Raw genomic sequence first — 27077 nt, forward strand, 5'->3', positions numbered from 1 at the left:
CATCATCTTATCATTGCTGTGGAGTATATACCTACGCCTACAGATGAGTTTTTTCTGTTGCTGCTTGCGGCTGGCTCTGCCGCGGCGGCTGCCAATATATATACCTATGTTTTCTTTTCGTCCCACATACCTCCCTAGGTGTATATCCTGTTTTTGTCTTGAGTATAGGAAGAGTGGTAGATGTACAAGATGCCGTATGTGAGGTGTCCAGGCTGATTTCCTCGTTGTACAAATCTCAGGCACTGAGCCTTGGACCGGAGTCCAGTCGAGGTTTTGGAGGTGAGAAGATGCGTAAGTTCATCCAGGCATTATCAAAGTTGTTGATCACACTTAGGAGAGAGATGGTTATGCAAACAAAATCCCAATGTTCTCATGACACCTTGTGTTGAGACTTGAGTTGAAGTAAGAATTCGGGCTCTTGCAAACGACTTGGGTGGTGGAGGTTTACGATAGACTGAACTCTGTAGTTGAGCTCAAGTTGAAGCGGCGGGCAGCCTTCGACAAGTTGAAAAATCAATTGAGTTCGGTTTCGATTTTGAACCACGAAAAACCAACTGTGACTCCAGTGGAGTTCAGGACTCAAACAAACCGAATCAACAGAACTCATACTCCTTATCATCTCTTGCACACTTGAGAACTCTCTAAAATGAATAAAATTACTGGTGAATTCAATTGACAATACAAATAATATTTATACTAAAAGTTGCCCACTGGTGGTAGTACACTTCCCTTCAACCGTCCTCTATGGCCTCCTCACAACATCAAACCAGCACCTAGCTTCTATCCAAATCCTCCCCCAGCTCGTCCTCCTCCGCTTCATAATCATCCGACTCCGACCCTCCCATGTTATCGTGCTCCTCATCATCCTCATCCGCCCGAACCGACCCATCAGGGCTAGGAGTCTCTTCATCCGGGTTCTGCCCATCCCTCTGTTCCTCCTCCTCCTCCTCCTCCTCCTCTCCATCCTCAACATCCACCACCACGACCGACCTCTCCACATCTTCTTGCCCACCCTCCTCCTCCTCCCCATCCGAAGGAATCTCGCGCACATCATCCGCAAACGCAACCATCTTGCCCCCTGCGGAAGGCGACGAGGACGAAGACCCGGGCTGCTCCAGCACGTCGCCGCTCCAGGGCTTGCACTCCTTGACGATCTCGCCGCAGCGCAGGCACGGCCACCCGTCGCCCTCCTCGCGCTCGATGCGAGTCGTCAGGCAGACGAAGCAGTAGACGCAGCCGCAGGGAATGGCTTCGTAGGGGTTGGTGATGTCGGTGGCGGGGGAGCCGACGACGCCGGTGGCCGTCGCTCCGGGGAGGGAAGAAGCATGGTCGCCGCCGCCGCCGCCTTCGGGGTTGGCCGTCGCCGCGGAGGTCTGGTCGTGATAGCATATGGCGCAGGTGCGCTCGGGGAGGAAATGGAGTTCGCCCTTCTTTTCTTGTTGCTGCTGGTCTCCGCCCTCTTGGCCGGTGGAGGACATGATTTTCTTGGTCCTGCGCCAGGTGCGCGCAAGCCACCGCCGCCAACGGTTGATGCCCACCAGTGGGAGGAGGAAGAGCAGGAACTCGGTAAAGGCGTGCCAGACCAGCTGGCGGTTGAGGTATTCGAATGATACCTCGCGGCTGACCTGGCTGGTGGGCGGGGCGAGGCGCATGCGCAGCAGGCGGTCGAGGATGGTGCGGTAGCGGCCGCGGACGAGGAAGACGAGGAAGGACACGAAGGCGGCGGCCGCGTGGGCGGTGGAGAGGGCTGACGTCAGGCGCGACAGGCGCCGCACACGCGGACTGCTGTCGCTGTCGTCGGCGCGCTCGACCAACCAGTCCTCCCACTTGGCCCAGAGGTAGCGACCGAAGACGGTGACCAGGCCGTAAGCGGCCTTTTGGGTGCGGGAAGGAGGGACAAGGGCGGGACCTTCGCGGCGCGCGTCGGTGTATTTGAGGTTTTGAAGGGCGGCGCCGTAGGTGGCGTCGTGGTCCCAGACGGTCAGCTTGAAGAGCACGGCGCGCAGGGCGAGGGAGATTTCGGCGTCCCAGTCGTGGAGAATAGGGTTGGACCGGCCGGCGTTGCCACCGCCGGTTGAGCCGCCAAAGTAGCGAAAGGCTTCGCCGACTTGTCCGCGAAGCAGTTCGAGGAGCTCTTCGTCGAGAAGCTCGGCGTCGACTTGGCCGACGCGGAAGGCTGGGCGGGTGCCCTCGCGACGGGAGATGGCATCCCAGAGAGCAAAAGCTGAGCTGCCTATGCGACGAACGAGCGGAGATTGAGAAGCGGCGAGGCGCGACCGAAGTTGCGAGGCGGATTGCTGGGCAGCGATATGCGCAGCGGCATCGGCTTCGCGGGCGCGACGGCGGGCGGCTAGTCGTTGCTGAGCTTGAGCGAAGGTGTTGGATGTATCAGGGGAGCTCGAGGTTGATTTTGTCGGGGGTGTTGGTGTTGATGACGGTAGTGGTGCAGGTGTCGGTGTCGGTGTGGCTGTCGGAGCTGATATGGTTGTCGGGTTTGTTGTTGTTGTTGATGATGATGAAGAAGCGCCAGGAACGGTGTCTGGTGGTTTCGGGATGGCGATGGAGGCGCCATTCGCCTTCGGTTTAGGGGGTGAGTCGGTCATGGCGCAAAGTGGTGATGTGGTGGTCTATGTTGACCGTAACAAGGAGCGTCTGGGAAGTGCTCCAACAAATTGGAGACACATGGTCTTGGATTAGACCTCAGGTTGATAGATTCGGCGATGGATGGATTGTTTGGATTGATGGAGGACGAGCCGAAGCGCCGGGCCCGACGTGGAGCCGGGGCGATGCCGAGGTTGCGGCTGCGGTTGCGCGTGAACACAACTCAGCAGCGCAGCTGAGAGCTGAGACGGGAACCTGAAGCCGGCACTTGGCACGCGACTGCAGGGGGCCGGCGGGGACCCACTTATCACTCCAGGTCTTGGCATTTGAGCTTTGGGTTTCCATTTGAAGCTGATTCCATTTGAACTTCACTCTTCCACCTCACACGCCCAATTGATGGAGAAAAACAGGTTACACAGACACCCCATGCATTGACACAATCCATTTCACTCTGGTTGGGGATCCCAATTCACACGATTGTGGTGGTTTCTCGATTTAACTGAGCTCTCAATTCATCCAGTAAAGGTTTACTCTTCTTTTGCCAGAGCCAAAGTTGTGCCCAATTCAGCAGGATTCCTGGTTCTCTTGCTTTCACAAACATCTGAATTATTCCTGGGGTTTCTGAATGCACACTATAGAACAAAGAGATATTCTATCAGTCTTGGAAGATTCTGACCACTTCCGCTCCAAAAGCCAAGTTCAAGTCATCCGCCCTATTTATTCCAATGTGTGTTTGTTTGGTGTTGGTGGGGAACCCCAGGCAGTCAATCGTCCAGGCCGTTAGGTTTTCCATTCGGGCTCTGCCGTTTGGCTGCCCCGCCATCTCCAAACTTCCATCTCCAACGTTGAACCCCACCTTTCCACAACTCCGACTTCATGCTGAGCTGAGCTGCCGCAGCTTCAAGGGACAGGCTCATCTTCCTCCATACCTACCTATTCAAACTTACACTCCACTAATTTGTCATCCCGGCTTACCTACTCTGCCGACTGGCCCCCGCGGCCATGAACTTCGCCATCGAAGTGCCGGGCGAGGCCGCCCCTCTGACCCCCTTCGAGCTGGTCAAGACCCTGAGCGCCGCCGCCACTTCCACTGACCACGCCCAGCGCCAGTCTGCCGGTCAGCAGCTCCAGGCCTGGGAGTCCCATCCCGACTACTACGCTCTCCTCCAGACTGTTTACCTCGATCACTCATACGACAAACAGGTCCGCTTCCTTGCCGTCATCCTCCTCAAGAATGGCATCGACAAGTATTGGCGACACACTGCCCGTCATGCCATCAAGCCTGAAAGCAAGCAGCTTATCCGATCACGCCTGTTCCAAGGTTCTCTCGCTGAGGAGGATCGCGCTCTCGCCCTTCATAATGCCCTTGTTACTTCCAAGATCGTCCGCATCGACTACCCGGACGACTGGCCTGACGCCTTCTCCACCCTCATCCAACTAACCCAGGCCGCCAATGCCTCGAATCCTCTGCATTTGCGCGGCGCTTTGCTCACCCTTTTACGCATCGTCAAGGAGATGGGCACCGCCCGCCTGCGCAAATCGCAGACAGCTCTGCAGGGCGTCACCCCAGATTTGGTTCAGCTCTTGAGCGGCATTTACCATGAAAAGACGACATATTGGTGGGACTACTGTTCCCGAGGCATTGGTGATGAGGCAACAGCGGCGGCTGCTATTGAAAACAGCTTGACTGCCCTCAAAACCCTCCGGCGCCTTGTGACTGTCGGCTTCGAGCTGCCTCATAGCAGCCCGCTTGTCGTCGAAGTGTGGTCCCACTCGCAATCACAATTCGACCAATTCCTCGGTGCCGTCAGCCCCGGCTCCTCCGTCCCGCAAGGCCTTCAGGATATGATCGGCAAGCATCTGATCCAGTTCGCCAAACTTCACATTGACATGTCGGAGCAGCACCCGGCTAGTTTCCCCGTGCTGCCCAACTCAATTCCTTTGGTCAAGGCGTACTGGACCCTAGTTAAGAACTTCTCCGAGGTTTTTGCTTCATCTGAGGGCATCCGCCAGACGTCCGGTGGCGAGTCAGGACCCAAGCATGAAGGTCCGCTCTACGAGAAGCTGGCTCTGAAGGGCCTGCTCCTGTTGAGGAGTTGCGTCTCCATTGCCCACCACCCCGTACAGACCTTCAAATACCGGAGTCCCGAGGTTAAGGAGCTCGAGAAGCAGGCTGTCCAAACTCTCAGGACGGAACTCTTGTCGCAGGAGATGCTCCTGGATATGGTGCAGGTCGTCGTCGGCAAGCTGTTTGTCTTCCGCAAGTCGGATCTGGAGGCCTGGGAGGAAGATCCGGAGGAGTGGGAGTCACAGGAGCGCACCGAGGGTCAAGCGTATGAATGGGCTGTCCGGCCTTGCGCTGAGCGCCTGCTTCTTGACTTATTGACGCATTACCGCGAGCTTGGTGAGCCGTTACTGGCTTACTGTAACCATGCCACCAGTGTCGAGATGGATATCGTCACCAAAGAGGCTGCGTATTGTGCCCTTGGCTGCTCTGCCGCTATCATCTACCAGCAGTTCGACTTCGACGGCTTCTTGAAGAACGCCTTGGTCAAGGATGTTCAGCGCCAGGAACCCCTGGCAAAGCTGCTTCGCCGCCGGATCGCCATCCTCCTGAGCCAGTGGACGCCGGTCAAGATCGCCGCGGAGAGCCGCCCGATTGTCTACGAAATCTTCCGCCATCTGATGAAGTCGGAAGACCCTCACAACGACGAGGTGGTCCGGATTACGGCGGCGCGTCAGCTCAAGGCCATCGCCGACGACTTCAATTTTGATGGCGAAGCTTTCTACCCATTCGCTGCCGACGTCTTCGAGTCGCTGGTCAAACTGCTGCAAGAGGTCAGCAGCGATGAGACCAAGCTGGCTGTGTTGGAGACCCTCCGCGTCATCGTCACGCGCATGGAGACGCACATTTCACAATTTGGCGACGCCATCATGCTCACCCTCCCCAAGGTCTGGGACTCGGCCGGCTCCGAGGAGTACATGATCAAGCAGTCCATCCTGGCCATCATGTCGGCCCTGGTATCTTCCATGCGCACCGAATCGCGCCGCTACCACCCCGCCATCGCCCCGCTGCTCCGCGAGGCCATGAACCCCGAATCCCCTCTCCACCTACACCTCATCGAAGAATCCGTCGACCTGTGGAAAGCCGTCCTCACGCAATGCGAACCCCCTCTCAGCCCCGATCTCGCGCCGATGGTCCAACTCGCCCTTCCCTTGCTCGAATACGACTCCGAAGTTGCCAACCAGTGCGTCGAAATCGTCAAGGACTACATCCACCTCGCCCCGCAAGACATCCTCAGCGACGCCCTGCGCCAGCCCGCCATCCTCGCCCTCTCCAAAGCCCTCGACGCCAAGAGCCGCGAGCAGCAACAACTCGCGGCCAAATGCTTCGAGCTCCTCATCCGGCAGGCCGAAACCCTCGGCGGCAGCCAGGGCGTCGCCGTCGTGGCGCGCGACATGGTCGAGCTCGGCGTGCTGCGCTCCATGCTCGAGGGCCTGCGCGGCGCGTGGGAGGCGGCGCAGACCACGGGGCCGAACCGCAAGCAGAGCCGCATCAGCACGCTCAAGGAGGCCGACTACTTCGCGGTGTTGGCGCGCATCGCGCTCGCAGACCCGGCAACGCTCGTCAGCTCGCTCACGACGGCCTCGGGGGCCACCAGCGTCGAGCAGCTCTGGCCGTGGCTCGCGGACCAGTGGTTCGCCAACTTTGACTGCATGGCGGACCCGGCCCGGGAGAAGCTCTCGTGCCTCGCGCTGACGCGGCTCTGCGAGCTGCCCCAGCCCATGCAGAACCTGGTCCTCGGCAGATTGCAGGATTACCTGTCCATGTGGACGAGCGTGGTCACGGGCCTCGCCGACGGGGCGTACCCCGAGGAACCACAACAACAACAACAATCGGACCCGAATAACCCCAACAACGCCGGCGGCGGCAGCGGCGGAAGCAAGAAACCCCTCGGCGAGTACGACAACCTCATCTGGACCGAGGCCGGGCGGTACGAGTACGACGCGCCGCTCGACGTGGTCGAGCGCGAGTTTGCGTTCACCGACCCCGTGCACCGGGTCGTCACGTTCGAGTTTGTGCGCGCCCGGCTCGCGGACCTGGTGGCGCGCGTGGGCGGGGAGCAGGTGTTTGAGGCCGAGTGGGCGGTCAATGTGGATCGCGAGGTGCTCGAGGGGTTTAGGAGGTTGAGTTTGCCTTTGGAGGAGGTGGGAGGCGGTGGTGGTGGGAGGAGGTGAGGTTGGGTTGTTGGTTGGTTGGGGAATGCAAGGTAAAGAAACGTAGGGAAGGGTGGGGGAGAGGTGTGGGAATAATACCCGGGATATTTGACGCCTTTTTGGTGATGAGTTGGTGGATGTGAGAGAGGAGAGGATAGGAGATACTGGCGTGTTTTTTATGACGAAAATCTAGACAGGCAGTTCATAATACGATGCCTTGCTGGAGTGAACTGAACTTGGTTGCTGGGGTTGCTTGGAGCAGTGGCATCAAACAATTGCCCAGGGACCAAAGGTCATATAAGACCACACACTTCGAACCTCTCAGTTCTTACTAGGTCACTAGCTGGAGTAGGAAGCCCGGTTACTATTTTTCTGAACGATGGGATCCATTCAACTGGGGTATATTCATCTTGTCTAACACACATCAAATCTGGGTTGACATGTCTTGAGTTATTATTTATTCTTCACACACACTCAGGCTGTGGTGAGCTCGAGAAGTGATGAAGCAAGTGTCATTCCTCAACTGGCCAACGTTATCTACTTATCTCTTAATACAACAACGTCCAGTTGCTCTCGGCAACACATCGGTTGGCATCGGCTTAATGATAATCCACCAGTCAATGGCATCAGTCAGTGGAATAGGAAAATGTGCCAGCTAGGCCTCGCAGACCTGACATCAAACGTGGGAGAAATGATGCGAGAAAGGTAAGAGGAGCTAACTTGGTTCTCCCAAGAGGCAGGCAAGGCAGGATCCCTCGAGGTAGCTAGCTAGTTGCCTAGTTTAGTCCCGCGGGGATGCTTCAACTACCTACGTCTGTACGTGTGAACATACGAGAGAAGGTGGTCTGACTGTGTATTGCGCCTGGCCAGCCCCCACTGCCAAACGTATGCATCAACGCATGCCGGTCTACTAGTCTGTAGTGGGAATTTTTGACACATGACATGGCGACCCGCAATTCGGCTTTGCCATACTCAGTACCTAGCCTGCCGCGTCCAGGCCAGTCTCGAGCTTCTGGACTGGTTTGTCAAAACTCACTGCTGATGCTATGGCAAGATCGAAGGGTTGCAATGCCTTGTCCATTTCCTCCCAGATGCAGGAAAAGGCCCGTAGTACGAATCGGCGTCGTACAATCCCAGGAGGGGGCGGCGAACCCCGTATTGTGGTTCCCGCTTTCCCAGGATGCGGGCCGGTCTGCAGGACGGATCTCTTCTGGGTTTTCTTGGGGCATACATAAGACGATCGGACTTGGGGTTGGGCGATGCGATTCGCGGCGCCCGGGTTGCACTGCATGGTGTCTATTCTCCCGTTGGGCTTATCGAATGAGGTGGGCATGGGGGAAGTAGGTAATAGTTGAATGAGTGGGTGGGAGGTCGAGATTACCCAACGTTGAGCGCTGGACAGTTAGTACTAGGCAAATAGGTAGCCGGAGATGAAGTACCACCATGGACGTCTTCTGGACCGTTCATAGTTTGGTTGATAAGACAATCCATGGCATCGTCGTAGCACTAGATCTAGTCTGCTGCGTCGTCAACAAACCTCGCCGACACACGATTTAATTGATACATAGTTATCAACGCCTGGAGCATTTTCACCGGTACTTTCCCGTAGCATCGTGCCATCCGACTTCGGATGGATCAGGAGACTTCATAACAGGACAACGAGAACGATCGGAGATGGTAGACCGCCTGAACACTGAGTAGTGAAGATGCAGAGGAGAGGAAGCGTGGCGGCGCGGGGAAAGACCACACAGATCCAGGGATTCGCATGGGGCGCACAATGCCATGGCATTGGGTTGCGTGGCCAAGGCGACGGTGCAGCGTGCGGTTGCAGGGCTAATGCAGAGGATCTTGGATTTGCCGTACGGTGCCCTCTGCGAGGCGCGGGTTGAGAACGGGACCCGAATGCAAGAGCCTGCCACGCGAGGTCAGCCTTGCTCCGGCTGATGGAAGTGCCGAAGTCTTGTCAATATCGGAGGATCTGAACGATAGGTACAGAGATAGGCATAGGTAGGAGAGGCGATTGGACGTTCGGACTGGTTTGGTGAGCAATGGAAGACTCAGGAATGACGGCGGTTGCGGCGGATCTGGCAAGAAGAGGCCGGTATCAGATCCGATCAGGGTTCGCCGGATATCGCGGTTTGGTGTACGAAGTATGTATCGGACTGCCTGGTTCAGTGCGGTCTGGCCTAGTTGTGAACCAACAGACGGGCAGGACAGGAGGGGATCCTAGGCCGAAAGAGAGGAGTTGCAGATGCTAGACGGAAGCATGCTTTTATATTCAGACCAACGTGAGGGGGGCCACAGGTTTCCCATGGGACATGGAAGTCTGGGAGGCAGAATGCAGAGGCGCCGATACGAAAAAGCATGTGGATCACCACATCACGGGCGGTTGTTGCCGGATCCAAGGGCACCGGCATTCTCCGTAACCAGTCCCCAGACTTCAGCGTTGAGCCGCAGCACATCCGATAACAGTAGTGAGAGCACTGCTGGGCAGGGCCAGGACCAGTACCACCATGCCGCGCATGTATCTCGAGATGGGCATCGGCGCAAGACACAAGCGGGAGCCAGAGGCTGATGGAGGGTAAAGGGTTGATACCTAGACGAAGGCCGGAGTTGCTAGAGGTTTCAGGAGACCCGGGCCAGTGGGAAGCGGCTCCGGGAAGCTGCCGAAGATGGTGGGCATCACAATCCAACAAACAGACAGCGCCCCTCGTGTTCTGACTCTGAAAACGAGGTCTCGGCTGATTCTCTCGTCACATCTCGCAATCGATTGTGGCGCTTGTTTGTACAAAGTTCTGGGGCTCGTGGCGGGTTGAAGACGACGGTGCTCTCGTCGTCAGTGATGGGAGCCCGTGGGGGTTGTGCAACCGCCATTGGCCAGCATCGATAAGCCGTTGAGATGGTGTGTAATGGTGCCATGCTGGATTCTGGCGGAGGAGTCGGCAGAATCCCCGCAAAATGGCGCCCGTAGAGATGTGCTTTTTGCTTTCTTCCTGTCTGCCAAGGCTGCGGAGACAGCGTGGGAAGGCTGACCGACGTTTCCTTCGCAATTACTCCGTACCCGCGTGTAATCTTGGGAATGGCGGCGGAAGCAAACAAACACCAAGTAGTTCCGTAACTTTAACCCTGATCCATGGCCCATGGCCCGGGAGTGAACCGAGCTGCGAGCGGGCCGGGACGTGGAGCCAGACAAACATTGGATGCGTTGTGAGATCGAGACAGAGGCCACGGTTGCATCACTTTCACCATGGGGAGAGCGTGGTATACTGTGATTAGTAGGCGGACCGTCTAGCCTGGCGGTGGCGAGATGAGACGAGATACACCCGGGACTTGGAGGCCGGAGCGAGGGCTACGGTGTTGCCGGCGATGATTCCAGATAAGCATCGCGGGGCCGAGTCGTTGAGTCACCACTCCCGTCCGTCGCTGATGGCGGGATGGGGACAAGGCCAGAACCCAACAGAGGCGGCCAGGCCATCCAGGCCATCCAGGCCAGTCATTACAGGCGGCTCAGTCAGAATGGAAAATGCAACCAACCCCTACAGGCTTGGTGGTCCACTGTCGGCCGACAGGTGTTAACCGTGTTTCTGCGTGAATTGCGAGGTCGGCTGTGAGATGTGATGAGCTGATGGAAACCCAGGCAAGCCAACCAGAGCTAGCACAGTTTGCGTGAAGATGCAAAGTATGACCTAGAGGAACCAGAGGAATTGACGGAGGTGTTGGTTTCACAGAAATCGCAAAATCGCAACATCCCAGGCACGTAACATCAAATCGGAGGGAAAGTGTGCTGTGTGCGTGTGCGATCTTGGGAAGACGCAGCGAGACCGCGCCTGCTGCAACTTTGTTGTTTCTTCCAGTGTTTCCTTTTCAGCCTTGGCTCCCGCTAGGTATGGACAGGGACCCCACCATCCCACCTTCCCGTGTAAATCTTCAGCAGGCCACCGTCTTCCATATCGGGTAGTCACACTGATGAACCTGAATCGTCCGGGACGAGGTACCCGAGCGACACACTCCATCCATTCCATGCCTTGAGGGTTTGTCAAGAAGGAGACAGCCAGCTCAGGTCAGGTCATGTCAGGCTGGAGCTTCAGGTTTTTTACCCTAGCAAATTTCCAACAATTTGACCTGGATTGTCAACAACTAGTTAGTGTCGACCGCAGAGACAGTCTCCATCGAAAAGATAAGGCCATCTCCATTGGTTCTCCATATCCCATGTGAAAAAAAAGCTCCATGTTTTTCCTTCTCGTTCACGCTTGTCGTGTTCGAACAAACCGCTCAAGCCGTCCGGTTCTAGTCCCTGTCGACAAGGACCAGGTCGCAACACTCCATCTTGATTTCTTTTTTTCCATCAGCTCCACTCCCACTCCTTCCGAGGAGGGGCCGTGGCTGTCGAGCTGTCGGCTGTCCGGCGTCTCTCCGTGCCGTCCGCGACTGGCGCCGGCGTCCACTCGACTTTCTGTTTTTGCCCTCAGGCAGATTGATGAGGTGACGCGACAAACAGGCGAAACGCTCTCTGCCTCTTGTAATTCGCTCGTCCACTAGTCCAGGGTGCCTGCTATCTTTGCCCATCCCTCCATCCATCCCATCCTTCGGGTGCTGACCGACTGCATCCCAAACAAGCCTGTGCCTGGGTGCTGTGCTGGTGTGCTGGTGTGCTACTGGTGCCTGTGCTTGTGCTTGTGCTTCCCCTCCATCCACACACACCCTGCCGTCTGCCACCACCTATCCATCCATACGATTTTTTGCTCTTGATTTTTTTTCTTTTTTTGTTGTTCTCTATTTACGAGCCGTCCAATTCATAATTGCTTCCCTTCTCTCCCCTCTCCCTCCCTCCCTTCTCTCTTCTTCTTTCTCTTTTCCACCATGAGCACCTCATCGGGCGCTGCCTCTTCTGCAGCTACCAACAACATCACCGCAACATCATCTGATACCACCGCCGCTCTGGCTCCTAGCACTACGAGCACCACAGCTCAAGATGCCTCGGGAGGACACCCCGCCGCCGCCTCCGCGCGTGCCGCCGAACTCGCCCGTATCAAGATGACTCTGATGAACAACCTCGGCCACTTCGCCGACTTCCCCATCCCGGGCATCAAGTTCATCGACATCCTCCCCTTGTTCCGCGATCCCGCTGTGCATCTCGACCTGCTGCGCGCCCTCGAGCTCCAGATCCTCGAGGAGTTTGGCGACGACCTTGCCCACAAGCCCGATGTCATTGTTGGCCTCGACGCCCGTGGCTTCCTCTTCGGCCCCTCCATTGCCCTGCGCCTCAACGCCGGCTTCGTCCCCGTCCGCAAGAAGGGCAAGATGCCCGGCCCTTGCGTCACGGCCGCCTATGAGAAGGAGTACGGCACCGACTACTTCCAGATGCAGGAGGGCGCCATCAAGCCCGGCCAGAAGGTTCTCGTGGTCGACGACATCATCGCTACTGGTAAGCATACTCTTTTGCTATGGCCCAATGTTAACCGTGTCACGCCACTGCCCCTCCATCGAGAACGGACCCTGGCTTCCCGCTGCCCCGCCGGTTGCCTCCAAAAAAACTACCCGAGCAAATTTCAGCTCGCCTCGTCCCGTCTTGGAAATACAAACCACGCAACCTTGTTGGGGGGGTTTCGGCTGTCCATGGCATTTCTCTGACACATCATCTTGACTGTCTGCCGGACCGGGGTTTGTACGTACACTGTGCTGACATGTTTTCTCACCACAGGCGGCTCTGCGGCGGCGGCGGCCTCGCTCGTCAAGCAGTTGGGCGGTGAGCTGATCGGCTATCTCTTCATCCTTGAGATTCCCTTCCTCAACGGCCGTTCCAAGCTTGGCGGAGTGAAGACGGTTACTCTTCTGGAGACGGACGAGTAAATAATTTAGTACAGCACCCAACGTCCGGCTTTCTCGATTATTTCTCGGACCGACAGGCACGGCACAGGGCGGCGCATTCATATAGCCACTAATGGCCGAAACAACTTTTGAAGCAACATCAACAACGGACAGCATTGGCGGTGCGAGATGCACGCTTCTAGTTAAAGACATTAGGTGCTGCTGGATTTAATAACAGAGACGAGCTGAGACGAGACGCCCGGTCACGATGCGCATATGCGCAGAGTACATTCTACGTAACCATAGAGAGAGAGAGAGGAGAGAGAGAGAGTGAGAGAGAGAGTCAGTCGTGGGAGAGAAGGTTCCTCGACGTAATGGGATACTGCGGTGGCAGGTTGTTTTGCACTTGCTTCATGGGCGTTTGGGGGGTTAAAAGGTTGGAAGGGCATTGCAATGTTGCGGAGACGTTCAACAGGCTCTTTCGCTGGATTGATGGATGAGAGGGTTGGTTTAGGCATGATAGACTTCAACATTGAGGTTAATACAACTGGGCTTTTCAGAGAGCAGCAATTATGGAAATGCGTAGTGAGAGAATTGGTGCAGAGGATTAGAGAGGGCAGGTTTACTTGAAAGAACCTGTGTGAACCATGAAGTTCTTATCTAATACTTAGACACGACACAGACAACGAATACGATGAAGAATAATATCGCAATCCAAGCATGAACCGCTTTTCTATACGCAATTGACCGACAAGAACGCTAGATACTCCTAAACCGGACATATACACAGCTCTATCATTTCTGTCCTCACCGTCATCATTGCCATCGCCGGTAGGTAAGTACTCCAAGAAGCATTTCGTCACCATACACTCTCTCTTCACATCCAGTTCATCCACTTCATACATACCCACCTAAGGTAGGCAGGTCTGTAGGTAGGTAAATCAAGAATCCCAGGCCCATCCCTCCCCCGTCTCGCCCTCGTCGACGATCAGATTCCCGACCCGGATCCCGTTGCTCTCGACCCACCACCTCCGCGCCAGCCCGATCCTCTTGGCCGCCGCGAGGCGCTCGTACGCCGCCTGCCCGCCGCCTGTGAGAACCATGGCGATGGGGTGGCGGCGGGGTATCCTGCCGGGGGTGAGCTGGACTTGGTCCAGCAGGGGCCGGACGAGGGATGCTGCTGATGATGAGGTTTGTTCACCACCACCATCACTACCGCCAGCGGTGCTATCGTCATTCTCTTCCTCTTGGTCATAATCATCATCCGACACGACGATAACCAACTTCAACCCCCTCGCCGACGGCGCAAACGCCGGAATGTTCTGCAACTTCTCCGCAAAGCTGCATCCGCCGCGGCGCATGACGATGACCTGGTGTTCGCGGGGCGCCGAGGCGGGGAGCGGCGCGTCGCAGGCCAGGCCGGCGGGGTAGATGGTCGACCAGGGGAGGATGGAGTGAGGAACGGGGCCAAAGGCGGGGATGTGAGCTCTTTGAGAAGATGAGGAAGATGAAGAATCGTCGTCCGGGAGGGGCGCCGCGCCGACGCCGGTGGCAGTTACGGCGGTTTGGTTGATGACGAGGTTGTAGGGGAGGGTAGGCTGGAATTGAACGCCGCCGGTATTGGGGGCGGATCCGAGGCCGCTGGCAAAGTTTGCAATGTCCCCGAGGCTGGGGAAGGGGGTAGGAGGAAGCTGGATGTTGTCGAAGGAGGCGGTGAGGCGGGAGAAGAGGGATTTGACGAGGGCGGTGAGGTCTGAGAAGGGGGTTGTTGTTGGGGTGTTGTTGTCGCCGTCAGGGGATTGGTTTCCTGAAGAGGAAGAAGAGGAGGCGGTGGTGTAGGAAAGTTTGTCGGCCGAGGCGGAAGCATCATCGGAGGAGGAGTCGCTATCTGAGTTGGTCTCGGCTTCTTCTTTCGAGGCGGCGTCACCACCACCACCAAGTTCAGCAGCAGCCGCAACCATCGCCTCGGCCAACTTGGCCACGGCATCCTCATCCGCCAACAAATTCACCTCGTGCAAATGCTGTAACTTCACCACCACCGGGTCCCGAATCAACCGAAACCTCGGGTCCGAAATATCCCCCAGAATCTCCCTATCAAACACCACAAACTCGTCCCGTCCCAGCGGCACCCCGTTGACCTTGCTCACCCGCCACTCCTGCTCCCCGCCCTCGTCGTCCAGACGCAGAGTGAGCTTGAGCCCCGACAGGCTGGTCACACGTATTTGGGATGTCGTGATGCGCACGAGGTTCTGGTTCCCGAGCAAGAAATTGAAGGCGCTCCCGGCACCACCTTGCTGGCCCTGTTCGGAGGTGGTAGAGAACTCGAGCAGCATTTCTAGGGGCTGGTATACTTTGGCGCAGGTGCCGTCGGCGGGGAGCAGTTCTGCAGGCAGCGTCCAGGGGAAGAGGGTAAAATTGGAGCGAGCCATGTGGATGCCAGAAATTTGGCCTTTGTCGGAGGAGGAAGAGGAGGACGGGGAAGAGGAAAGTAGGTGCAAATCCAACATGCGCGCGGCGTGGTAGATGTCATCTCTCGCTGCGATGACGGAGCCCGAGAGCGGGGTGTTGGAGGGCCGAGGTGGGCAGGAGTTGGTGAAGGCCTCGTCGTAGTAGGCCGTGGCGACATCCTTTTTGTCGCGGCTCTCCTCCTGCGATGAAGGGTTAGATTTTGCACTGTTTCCGCGCGCGGCGGCGGCGGCCTTGGGGATGATAAGCGGGTGGCCTTCGGTGGTGAAAACGTAAGCCGCATCCAGGGAGTTGAGCGGGTGGCGATCGTCAAAGAGCAGGTACATGTACTTTGCCGTCTCACCGAGGAAGAAGCTCTCCATGCGATCGCTCTTCTGGCCGTCGAGGACGTTTTGCAGGCCGGCCCAGCCGCACGGGGTCCAGCAGCGGCGTGTGATGTCGCGCAGCACCATCTCGCCGACGTAAAGATACCAGGGGTCTTTAGTGGCGCGGTAGAGATGGTACGTGGACTCGATAAACTCGGGCCGCAGAGGCCACCAGCCGAGACCACCTTCGACCGTCTTCTCGCGGAGAGAGTAGCGCTCAGGGAGGGCTGCATAGCGCGTCCAGATGGCCGTGTAGAGCAAGTTCGTGGCGACGGCCTCGTCCAGCTCTCCAGCAAGAACGAGCAGGCCAGAGTAGTAAGCGCCCAAGCTGTCAACCCAGGTGGAGGCAAGGGAACCGGTCCAAAGATTGACGTTTTCATAATGGGGATGGTCTCGGTCGGTGTAGAGGTGGCGCTTGATGGCGGCATGGGCATGGTGCCATGCCTCGAGGAAAGTGTCGGGTGAGTTTTCGGCGTCAGTGAGAGGCGTGAACAGAGTATTTGGGTCCAACCACGGGCGGCCGTCGTCGGAAGGCGGAGGTGGGACGGCAGTACGGTTGGGAAGATCATGCCCAGAAAGAAGGATATGTGACTTGAGAGCATACTCGAAAAAGCTGTCGGCGCCAGCGCCGATGACCGAGTAGGCGCCAATCCAATGGCCCTGTTCAGCATCTACGCCGGCGCCGATAAGGCCGATCTGGCTCTTGCGGTACCAGACGGCCCAGAAGGCGCGCTTTGCCAGTTGCTCGAAGCGCGGATCACCGGTGAGGCGGCTGAGGACGGTAAACTCGAGCACCAAAGACCCAGCACCGGCACTGCACGTCTCGGTGATCTCGGGAGACCCGTTGTCAGGTCGCGGGGGCGGACTAGAGCCTCGGGCAGGGTCCTTGTGGAGTGGCGAGTTGACGTAGAAGGGAATTCCGTGGCGGAGATTCACGCGGGGATATGGCATGCCCGTCTTGGTGTAGAAGGCGGGCAGCAGACGCTGAGCCAGGTCGTGAGCCAGGCGTAACAGCTGACCGTCGTAGGTGAAACCGTTCGGCCAGGGAATCGGACCAGGGTTCAGCAAGTCGTCACCTATAAACTGACGGGGTTCATATCCCGTGATGGGAAGGGCGCCGATGGCGAAGAGATGGGCGCTCAGCAAGCCGCCGACGCCGCGGATGACCGTCTCAAAGACCTGCACCTTGCTGTCGACATCAAAACCACGGCCGCGCAGTCCTTGGCCTGAAGGCCCGGAGGTGCCATCACCGTACTGCTCGACGAGGGCGGCGACGCCGTTCTGGAAGTCGCGCAGGGCGCGTTCAGCAGTGTCCCCGTCCTCGGGAGGGGCTGAGGCCAGGATGGCCAAGGTTGATAGGCTGTCGATGAGGGTAAGGGAGTAGTTGCCCAGGACGTCATTGAGCTCGACATTACGGGGGTTCTTTGCATCGCGCGTGAGGGGCAAGCATGAGACAGGACGGAGCTCATCTTCGGGAAAGGCGATCTTCATGTAATTGTCAAAACCATGGTAAAACATGTCGATGGTCTCGCGGCGCAGCTGGCGGACCTGGTCGGCGCGCATGGCGGAGACGGCAGGCCAGCGGGCCAGGGCGAGGCCCAAGACGAGGGCCAGGAGGGAGAGCAGGGCATGATTCCAGACTCGTCGACTAATTCTCCAACATAATATCTGGGGTTGATGGCGTTGGGCGCGTGTGCCATCGGCTGCAGCCAACCGAGAGCCGCAGTCCATGCCGGCAGGACATCACCTTGGTGAAGCAATCGGGTGCCACATGTAGTTGATTTTACGACAATATATAGTCGCCTCGTGGCTGACAGGTCGTTGCACGCCCGAGTTGTGGTGACGGTGAAGTGAAAGTGAGAGCGACAGTTGAAGTTTAAGGCTGACATGGGGCAATGGACCCCTGTTGACAGCGAGCTTGGAACCATACACAACCCTGAGCAACCCTGAACCAAGACAAGCCTGAAAGTTGTCCTCTGGCACTCGACCCACATTTCCGTTCATATCTTGGCATCCTCAGGGACTTCGACCACGACTGTTTTGACACCTCAACTACAAAGAATCTCAAGGTTCGATCAGTCATTCAGCCATCCGGGCAACAGTCCTGCTTCATCTGGATCCATATTCAAGGTGTCTTCAGCAATACGGGTCGAAAACATGCTCAACGCTCAAGAGGATGATTAATCAGCGGAATTACTCCATGCTACACATGTAGGTGACCTAGTTTGGCCGGGTCGCAGCTGAGGTGGACAGGATGACACGAAACAGAGAGGTAGTAATTAGGTCGGTATGTACGACAGTATGATGGGAAATTGTTGCCTCGATGCCTAACTCGATCTTGTTTCAAACACACACATGCACGTGAGATGTCTCCGGACCGCTCGCCGAGTGAACCACTCTGGATCCGGATTTAAGTGGGTCCCGGGCCTCCGATTCCGAGTGGGCCCTGGTCCGTCGCCCGTCCGGGCAGTCCGGATGCCAGCTTTCCAACCCAATCCATGCCAGGACTATTGTAGTAGTTCATACGTACAAGTCGAGAAATCTCAGCAAGAAAACATGGAATAAGAGGAATCTGTGTCAACGTAATATGCCCTAATCAAAAACATCTCCATCAGATGAATGAGAAGCTGGGCTCGAGCGGAAGGAAGCCAATTTGAGCCAGGAGAAGCTAATGATCCAATTAACACTCGGCCAGAAAAGCACAAACGGCAGGATTTTCATTCCTTACCTTTACCCCTGTCGCCAATCTGGCCATGATTTCACTCTCTGATCAACTCGCGCAGGCGATCAAGCGTGCCACATTGCTTAGATCAGGAACGGCGAGGATGGAACTTAAGAGTGCGTCCCGTTAGCCTTGACAATAGAGGGTTTGAATCTCCGACGTGGGGACTGAGACGACGACTGGAATTCAGTATAATAGTCTGCCTCACCGTTTGGATGTTTGGCTTCGTGGACTTACATGATTGTCAATCCTGCTTGTAGAGCGGAATTCAAAACAAGACAGAGGAAGAATCAAGAATTAACTATATAGTACGGACATGATTCAATTTTAGTCCATATCCGAAAGAATGTAACATTGAATCTAGGTATCGAAGTTGAATTTCCGGGAAGAGGGGAAACGATTCTAGCAGGCATATCAAAGAGCCACACTAATCACGAGGATGTGCAGCTGGTGATTCCTTCTCGCAGACACCACATGGAGTCCTCGATTCAAGACTAACCTAAAGAGAACGATGAAGAGTCCCCACCCACCCCCCTACCCAAACCAAACGACAGTACATATCCAACCAGAATGCAGGCGTAGGAGGATGTTAGCAGAGACAGGAATTAAAACAGCTTTCGCCCCTCAGGTATAATCACATATACCACATGCGAATCAAGCAGACACGTACAGTCTTCCCATCTATTCCACAAGACAAATATAGGTAGGTTGCCCTGACTACATCCCATCGCCAGTCTGTACTTCCATTCACCTCTCGCACCGTCTTGGACCGGTTAAGAAAAGAAAACCAAAGGGATATAAAGAGCACAAGTATTGAGCTGCCATGTACTGTAATCAAACACCCATCACCAACCAAAACAAGACAGAGACCTGCCACCAACCTTCCTGACCACCAGCCCATGTACCGTCCGCGAGCCTTTCAGAGCAAAATAAAGAAAGAAAAAAAAAGTACAGACAAGAAAGGAAATAACATAGGAAGGATAAAGTGTGATATCTAAGTTCAGCGAGCAACAACGCCCTTCCAGCACCACCACCACCGCCACCACCACCAGTCATGACCCCGATATCGTCATGACCCAACCCCAATATTATTACCTCGGTATTCAACCCCTCGCCGCCTGCCCAGCAGCACGCGAGCCCGCTTCCTCCTCATCCTCTTCTGGGGTGAGGCGCCGGCTCTTGAAGATCTCGTTGACCAAGTCCTCCTCTTGCTTGGGCGTGAGGTTGGCCGGAGCAGGGAAGTCCTCGGCCGCAGGTTGGGGAGCAGCAGCAGGGGACATGGTGACGAAATGTTGCTGCTGCTGAGGATGATGCGGATGTGGGTGGAGGTAATGGTTCTGCCTTGCCGCGGCAACGGCAAGATGATGAGCGTGAGGATGGCCTGCGAAGCCGGGGTGCAAGCCGAGACCGGTAGCGGCGGCGGTAGCCTGGTTCCAGTCCGCAGCAGAGACAGGGCCGAGTGGTTGTTGCGGCGGGGCTGGCTGGCACGGGCTCCCCTGGCGGCGGGCAGCGGCTTTTTGTTGGCGGCGCCGACGGGTGTTTGTCTTTTCGTCCTTGACGGGCTCTTCGAGGCCGAGCTTGACGAGCATGGCTTCGATGTGCTGCGGCTTCCAGTCCCAGCAGCGGCAGCCGCCGAGTTCTTTCATCCGGGCGAGGATCAGGGAGTAGCGCATCTCTTCGAAGTAGCGCCAGGCTTCCTTCAGACGCTCGACCTGTGCGATGGGGAATGCGTTGTCAGTATTCATGGATGAGGTGAGGAAAGACGTGGCTGAGACAAATCAAATCTCACCTCCTTCTGAGGCCACACGCCGTACCGGGCAACCGCGCGAGACACCTTCATTTGAAGGGCCGCCTTCTCCCAGTTGCCGGCATGCTTCTCGGTGTACTTGGCCTTCATCTCCTCCCACATGCCCTTGCCCTTCTCCGAGAGGAACTCCTTCCGGAGTTGGAAAAGGAACTTGTCGTCCTCGGGGGCGTCGTCGCGAAGGGTGAGCTCCTCGCCGTCGTCGTCCTGGAGAGGCGCGCTGGCAGAGCCGTTGCCCATTTGGGTAGTTACCAAACGGGGTGTTCTTGGAGGTTTCCGCGACGGCGATGGCTTCTTGCGTTGTGCCGCTACTGCTGACCGACGCCCGGGGCTGCCGAGTGTTGATTGAGACGCGGGTCCCGACGGGTAGGGCCCAAGGAGCATCGAGGGATCGCGCAGGTCCTCGACCTGAGGTGCTTGGCCTGGCCGGAAGTGTGGTGGTTGCGTCAGGCCGGGCGCTGGCCCGTCTGTTGATGACATGCGGTGGTGCATATGTGACGTGGTGACGGGAATATGTTGCTGTTGTTGTTGTTGTTGTTGTTGTTGCTGAGGCTGTGGCTGGTTGAGGTACGCACCAGGTGAAGACACCTCAACGCTGTAACTGTGGTAATGGTGAAGCGGGTGGCCTTGAGGCAACTCCCCATCGTCGGCTCCAGAAACGGTGAAATGACCAAGGTACGGATCGATGGGTGGTGGGATTTGATCCCGCGGAGAGGAAGGGTGGTGGCTGGTCGGCGGAGAGTGTGCCGTCATGTACGGGGGCATGTCGAAGGGACCGGCCTCGGTGACGGCTGGGTTCACCGCCATTGGTGAAGGACTTTGAGTGCCCGAGTGAATGTCGTAGGTGCCATATCCGTACAGTTTCGAGGTGTCTGGTGGTGTCGGCGCCTGGTTACTCCCAAGCCCCGGGGTGTTGTAATCCCGCATGGGTTTCGGCTTGTGCCCTAGGGGTGGGCTCCCCGAACTGGAGGCAGGTGTGAGGAGACTGGGATCGGCCGCGGCCGGGTAGCTGAAGGAGGAGACTCCAGATACCTGTCCAAACAGGTTGGTGAGTGGTGAGAGATGAGACGCAGAGTCGCAAGAACCGCTACCTACGGCGCTATAAGGGCTAAGGTCTGCAACAGAAGAGTAGGTGCCTGTCTGAGGGGCGCTGGTGCCCATAGGCATGCCGTCTAATGAAGCTGAGGGCTGCGGAGAATGCCCAGGGGCAAGATAGTGACTTGAGGACATGTCGACGTGGATGTGAAGGCGCTTGAGCGACCTCCGCGGGGAGGCAATGCTCGAGTTTTCGGCGTCCGAGTCCGATACGAGCTGGTCACAATCGAGGAAATCCTCGATCATGGAAGAGCTGAGTTTGCCGTGTCTGTCTGTATTCATGGTTGTCTTAGTCGGATGCGTCCTATTCCTCTGGCTATGATATCCTCACATGAACCCCGGGGGAAGAAGGACTGAGATCCAAGGTTCGCAGGATGACCAGGCTTTTTGTGTTGCTTGCGAGGCGTCTAGGCTCAGCGCTCGTCGGACCCTCGTTCTCCTTCTCTTTCTGGTCGAAGCCCACGATCCGGCTAGGAGCTTGAGGAGAAAATCTAACCTTAGAAGACTTGATGACAGCCCGAGTACGGCACTGTCGTTGGTGGGGCACAGGGTGCGGCGTAGGACCTGGGGAATGTTTGAGACGGATGAGGCCGATGGGACTGGCGAGGAAAGGAGGAGGGTATCTATAAGGACGAGGAAGAACTAGTCTGCTCGGAGAGGAACTGGCGTACAAATGGCCAGAGTTAAGAATGGCCACGAGAGAGGTAGAGGAGCGCGGTTTAAAGTATCGCTCTCCAGGAGCATGCTACATTTGCAAGAAATTATCCCAAACGCGTCTGGCCCAGCGCTTAACTACTTGATGGAGCCAACCTCGACAGACAACCGGCATCCTCGCACCGCCTTGCCCGCAGCTCTGGGGATGGCCGGCCGAGGACGAGGGCGAGCAATGGGGTGTGCGTGGTGTGCTGACAGGGGGACAGTTCTATTATACACCCTCCCAATGCACACCCCCTCCTGGACCCCGGTAACCGTGAGCCTCTCTCAGCCGAGGACGGCTCCGGACAAGTGAATGGTAATAACTGGCCGTATCAAACGCAAACCGTCAGAAAACTGTGGCAGTACGTATGAGTACGAATAACGTACGCACCAACTCCGTCACGAGACGGAATCTGTGCCAGAGAGACGACGCAATTCACGGCCGACGCCGCTGCGAGTGCGGAATAAACTGTAACTGCGGACATGGCTGTAAGTCAGGTATGTCTTGCGTCCATAACAACCCCGAATGATTAGAAAGCCTTGCACTTGCTAAAGAAACGCGCCGGCGACCCTGTTTTGTCTTGCTGGTCTGGTGTTGAGCATCGCCTGCTGTGGCCACTTGACGCGGCCTACAATAGCTTTGCGGTGGGTTCTCCCCGTTCAAGACCTCGGCATCCAGCAAGGCGCTGCCAAGCCAACTGGGCCTGGCCAGTCAATGATCAACCCAACTGCCCTAACGGCGTGCGGGAAGACATCAGACCAGGTGATATTCAGGTGACATCGTAGTACAACCTATGGTAGTTAACAAAACCAGTTTTCTCCATTACCAAGGAAAGCCTGACACCCGGATGCCTAAACTCGAAGATCGATACAGGCCCCAGCGTCGCATTTACCTCACCGAGGAGCAATTTCCTCAGGCAGAGACTTGACGAGGACGACACGGTGCCTGGAGAGAAACCGAGGACGTGTCGTGCCAAATTGCAAAAGTGAATATCATGGGCGCGGTGGGTGACTCAGGTTGTTCCGTTGTCGCCATGAAGGTTAGGTTGTAATCCACAGCATACGAGACGTTGCAGGTCGATGTGTCTCGTGAAGTAGCAGTAGAGTGCGGAAGTACCTCCGCAGCTTGTCGTCGATGGGCTCTGCGGCGCATCGTCGATCACCACCAAGCGAGGGGCACCACCACCTCCTGAAGGCTTGACCCCACGTTCGTACGCCACCATGCCGGTGTTGTCCAGATAGCCGCCGCGACCTCCTTTCCCGTTGGTCACGTCCGCGATGGCTGGCTCGACGAAGGACTCGACCAGACACCATCTGAGGAGCCCTGCCGCAGTTCGCATGCGGGAGGAATGCCTCGTCGGCAGTCGCACGCATTCATCCTTAGGTGAGGAACGTATACGGAGTATACATGATGCAAATGGCTGCCAGCAGATTGCCATCCACATGCCGCCCTCCTGAAGTCAGAAACGCGGGAGCTTGTTGTTCCTTCGAAGACACTAACGGTGGCTTTGAGTCCTATTAGCAATGGTTCTGAGCTCTGGACTCTTGGAGAACCACATCAATCGGTCGGGCAGACAAAGCTTTGGATGGAGGTAGTACAGTCGGAGACGGGAGCTCTGAAGCTGCCCGGCCACCTTCTGGTCGCATCTTTAGGGCGCATTCGATGGGGTGCGGCCAGAAACGGAGGCCGGGCAGACACAAAGGAAATCAGAGAGACGCCACGAATGCCGGGATTAAGAAACGCTCAAGAAAACCGAGCCACAGCACAAACACACGAACATTGGGGAAAAAATAGAGAAGAGCCACAAAATGTGGAGACTTCTGGGAGGAGTTTGAGGCTGTGCGCGGGTCTCCAGAATGGGCCAGGTGGGGCCAGGTTCGGCCGCAGTTTCCGGAGGGACCGGGACGGAAAACCGCTTGGAGACGGCAAGCTCTCTTTCTCGTCTGGGAATTCACGAAGCGCAATACCTATACACTAGGTCATGCGTGAATCTGAAATCAACCTCAAAAGATGCCTAAAGGACATGAATAATGGCAACTATGGCATGTGAATTGGAGAGGACTCCATTGCCAACCCGAAAACATTCTCAAGTCATGTTACCTCACCGTTTGCCTCCATTTCGCTGAACTTGTGCTCATCCACCCGGCTTGGATCAAACCATAGGTTACGTCTATCCAGGCACCGGAGCACCTCTATCCTAAACGCGAACACAACCCACAAGGTCTTGGCATCGTGTTCAAACGCGACCCGAGGTTTGACTGCAACATGCTGCCTAACAGACTGTATGCGCTAACTCTCGGGCATACAGTACCCGCGGAAAGACTCGCATCGCATCCAAAAGCAGACACATTGACTCATCAAGTGTCCGATTCGCTCCATCTTCCCATCCAACAGAATGCAGGATCGTAGCAGTTCCAGGCTCTATCTTGTCGCCCTGCCTTTGCTCTTGCAAAAGGGCAGAAAAGTCCCATCCATGGATCACATTTCAACTCGATTCTGCTCAGTACGAGATGTGGTAACCGCGGTGATGTAAGTTTTCGGATTTAAATTCAAACGGCGGACAGTGAGGGTTTGCTGCGATTTTGCCTCTGTCAATCGAGAAGTACGATCTCGGTCTTGGCAAGTATCCACCGTATTCCGGTATGCTTCATCTGATTGGCGAGGATGATAGAAGAGTAGGTCTGTAAGCCAATCACGGCACGTCCCGTTCCGTCGGTACCGCGCCATTCCCTTCTGGGAAGCCCTCCACCCTCCACTGTGACGGCCCAGAGGAGACCGGCCCATCACGGAAAGGCTGGTTCGGCACAGGCAAAAGCCACCTTTGAGCGCGCTTAAATCGCAACACGATTGGACGCAAAGGCGAGCCTCGACGCATGAAACCGCCAACACACTCCGGCAAATCAACCAACATGCCTAAGGAACCGCGATGCTGCGGGGGAGGGGAGGCAGACATGGAGGGGAGGCAATCTACTACCAGCAGATCAAGCGACTCTGATCCCGGAGTCGGACTCCGGGGTCAATCTTGGGACATGCATCAAGGAAAATTGCATTTCCCGCCATGCTACCGGCCGGACAATGTCGCCAGACGCAACGCTGCACCGGGTTGTGTGTCCCGCGGTTTTCGTATGCAGAACTGGCCTCCGAAGTTTCCATCTTTCGGTCATCTGCCGCCGGCCGCAACCTTGTTCAGCATCGCCATCAAGGAGCACAGGATCTGCGAGGCGAACGTTGTGCATGTGTGTACCTGACAGTCGGGTGAAACACCTTAAGGTACATTCCCCCCGCTTGAGCCACACCAGCGCGCTTGCGAAGGCCAGCTCCCAGAGGCTCAGTTAAGACCGCCATGGCCGCGACCACCCTCAGGGCGAGCACGTCTGCGCCTCGTCACTACATAATGACTTCGAGCGTTTTCACGGGCAGAAAAGCAGCTAAGAAACCTTCGGCATGCCGCGCCGTGGCAGCCCTGGAGGGCCCTCTGTGTCCTGTCAAACAGCAGCACCAACATCGTCATTATTCAAACCGCTCGCCGGTTTTCCGGCGGCTCTGTCACAAAAAATCAGCCTTGTCCGAACTCGGCAGGTCGTTGTCAGCCTGTCAAGGCGAAGCAAGGTTTTCGAGAATCACATCAACAACAAACTACCACCACCAGAAACCCGCCCTAGCTACGTCTGTCATCTCATCCGGCGGCGAAGACCTTCCTTCAACGGCGAGCAACCACACAAAAGGGGAGTGTGCATACGCGTTTCTCAACCACCCGCCCTCGGGCCGATGTACATAGCTTCTCTTTGCTAACGCCAGACCGGAAGAATCCGTGGTTTTATTATCCTCCTTCCCTGAGTGCAGGAATGTGGGTGGTATTGCCCGGCTTTCTCCGTCTTGAGGACTGACTGACTGACCCGACCCAGCAGCCGTTGCGTCGCATTAGCGGCCGATGCAGTCATCATTTTGCTCCGTCGCTCCCTCCGGTTCCGCACCTGGGAGGTGAGCTCTCTGCTCATAATTCCGCACTCTGCCGGCTCTGTGCGCAGATGCTACCTTTCAGAGCTACCCAGGTAGCATTCATCACTGTTACTCGCGTGCGGCACAGGGAAGCAGAAGCGCAGCCGCCGTCACAGGTCCCGGCACCATGGATTCGACGCCCTGACCCTGATCCTTCACTTGTTGTTTTTCAAATCGCAAACAGTCCCAGAAATCGTTCGGTTGCCAACCGGCTAATATGGCGTTGCTGGTGAATAATGCTTACATAGTCCACAGTAGTGGTTCAGTAGTACCTGGTGTACGTTGTGTTGTTCGACCATGGCTGTCTCCGGAATTTGACCGAGCTGTATCATGCACCGAAGAGGCTCATCGTGTCACGGAAGCTTTCGATGCAGGGTTGACCTTGGATCATCATGCTCAAACGCTGGTTCCTGACCGTTTCACGGAAAGAGCCCCGCCACTGGAGAAGAACGGAGGCTGATCGACGACCAATTCGGGTCATCAGCACCCCTGCACAACGCGATAAGGTTAAAGTTTTGTGTTCCAGGCCCTTTTTGAACACAGCAGCGCAAAACAAGTCAAAACTGCCGAACGAGCCACGCAAGGGAACACCCAAAACGTCATCAGAACTCCATCCCGCACGGCCAAAGCTTTATTGAAAGAGACATCGTTATTCCGTACAAAGTTGCGAATCAGTCATTCCGGTTCTCTTTTTTTGCAGCGGCCCAAGTCCAAAGCGGGATGGGAGGTTTCTCGAAACAGCAAAGACGGCGTGGGATATGGCTCCACCGCCTAAACACCGGGGAACTCACCCGGGCTTCCGCTTCGAGCTTTTCCGGGGTGAGAACCCCCTTGTCCTGGTCTGGTCTGTGCCTCATCCCTGACGTCCACCCACTCTCTCCACCGCGGAATCTTTTTCCGTCGCCCGGTCTCGATGCGGGCGATTTGGATTTGGACGACGATCCATCTCTGTACCCTTTCCCCCATGATGCCATGTGTCCGACGTGGGTGTCGTCAGGCACACAGTCTGGACCGTTTCCGCTTCACTTTTCGTCGTCCAAGCCAAGGGCAAAATTCATGGGGTTTTTTGTGGTTTGGCTGAGAAGCCATGGCTCCGGCAGATGCCGGTGGCACGTCTGGGTGGCACAGAGCTAGTTGCTCCGTACATATAATACGTAAACTACTCCTGCTCGCGTGGGGTTCATCTATACCAAAGACCAAGAAACCGTTGAGGCGCACGTCATCAAAAAGCCAGAAGCTTTCGACGGTTCTGCTGCTCAGTAGATGAAACACGAGCACAAACACAAAACCACCTCAGCAGTA

The 27077-nt window shown here is 56.4% G+C and overlaps 9 protein-coding genes across 9 annotated transcripts; 4 read left to right on the forward strand and 5 right to left on the reverse strand.

Annotated features, from left to right (window-relative positions):
• Positions 1–773: 773 nt before the first annotated feature.
• Positions 774–2603, reverse strand: VTJ04DRAFT_1055 (uncharacterized protein; the record flags this gene model as incomplete). Its single annotated transcript, XM_069358301.1, has 1 exon — positions 774–2603. One exon carries the CDS (start codon positions 2601–2603, stop codon positions 774–776), a length of 1830 nt encoding a protein of 609 aa, XP_069223664.1.
• A 1000-nt stretch (positions 2604–3603) lies between these two features.
• On the forward strand, positions 3604–6840 carry VTJ04DRAFT_1056 (uncharacterized protein; the record flags this gene model as incomplete). Its single annotated transcript, XM_069358312.1, has 1 exon — positions 3604–6840. The coding sequence occupies one exon, from the start codon at positions 3604–3606 to the stop codon at positions 6838–6840; it is 3237 nt and encodes a 1078-aa protein (XP_069223665.1).
• Positions 6841–11679: 4839 nt separating this feature from the next.
• VTJ04DRAFT_1057 (uncharacterized protein) lies at positions 11680–12669 on the forward strand (the record flags this gene model as incomplete). The annotated part of the gene is made up of 2 exons (XM_069358323.1): positions 11680–12244; positions 12521–12669. 2 exons carry the CDS (start codon positions 11680–11682, stop codon positions 12667–12669), a joined length of 714 nt encoding a protein of 237 aa, XP_069223666.1.
• A 221-nt stretch (positions 12670–12890) lies between these two features.
• On the reverse strand, positions 12891–13160 carry VTJ04DRAFT_1058 (uncharacterized protein; the record flags this gene model as incomplete). Its single annotated transcript, XM_069358334.1, has 1 exon — positions 12891–13160. The coding sequence occupies one exon, from the start codon at positions 13158–13160 to the stop codon at positions 12891–12893; it is 270 nt and encodes an 89-aa protein (XP_069223667.1).
• A 408-nt stretch (positions 13161–13568) lies between these two features.
• Positions 13569–17021, reverse strand: VTJ04DRAFT_1059 (uncharacterized protein; the record flags this gene model as incomplete). Its single annotated transcript, XM_069358345.1, has 1 exon — positions 13569–17021. The coding sequence occupies one exon, from the start codon at positions 17019–17021 to the stop codon at positions 13569–13571; it is 3453 nt and encodes a 1150-aa protein (XP_069223668.1).
• Positions 17022–18827: 1806 nt separating this feature from the next.
• Positions 18828–19178, forward strand: VTJ04DRAFT_1060 (uncharacterized protein; the record flags this gene model as incomplete). The annotated part of the gene is made up of 2 exons (XM_069358357.1): positions 18828–18851; positions 18915–19178. 2 exons carry the CDS (start codon positions 18828–18830, stop codon positions 19176–19178), a joined length of 288 nt encoding a protein of 95 aa, XP_069223669.1.
• Positions 19179–19283: 105 nt separating this feature from the next.
• VTJ04DRAFT_1061 (uncharacterized protein) lies at positions 19284–21361 on the reverse strand (the record flags this gene model as incomplete). Its single annotated transcript, XM_069358368.1, has 3 exons — positions 19284–19892; positions 19970–21016; positions 21080–21361. 3 exons carry the CDS (start codon positions 21359–21361, stop codon positions 19284–19286), a joined length of 1938 nt encoding a protein of 645 aa, XP_069223670.1.
• A 1427-nt stretch (positions 21362–22788) lies between these two features.
• On the reverse strand, positions 22789–23115 carry VTJ04DRAFT_1062 (uncharacterized protein; the record flags this gene model as incomplete). Its single annotated transcript, XM_069358379.1, has 1 exon — positions 22789–23115. The coding sequence occupies one exon, from the start codon at positions 23113–23115 to the stop codon at positions 22789–22791; it is 327 nt and encodes a 108-aa protein (XP_069223671.1).
• Positions 23116–24901: 1786 nt separating this feature from the next.
• On the forward strand, positions 24902–25920 carry VTJ04DRAFT_1063 (uncharacterized protein; the record flags this gene model as incomplete). Its single annotated transcript, XM_069358390.1, has 3 exons — positions 24902–25012; positions 25682–25757; positions 25829–25920. 3 exons carry the CDS (start codon positions 24902–24904, stop codon positions 25918–25920), a joined length of 279 nt encoding a protein of 92 aa, XP_069223672.1.
• Between the last annotated feature and the right edge of the window lie 1157 nt (positions 25921–27077).

Source organism: Mycothermus thermophilus (genome assembly GCF_041956435.1).
Source record: "Mycothermus thermophilus strain CBS 625.91 unplaced genomic scaffold VTJ04scaffold_1, whole genome shotgun sequence".
Taxonomy (NCBI): Eukaryota; Fungi; Ascomycota; class Sordariomycetes; order Sordariales; family Chaetomiaceae; genus Mycothermus; species Mycothermus thermophilus.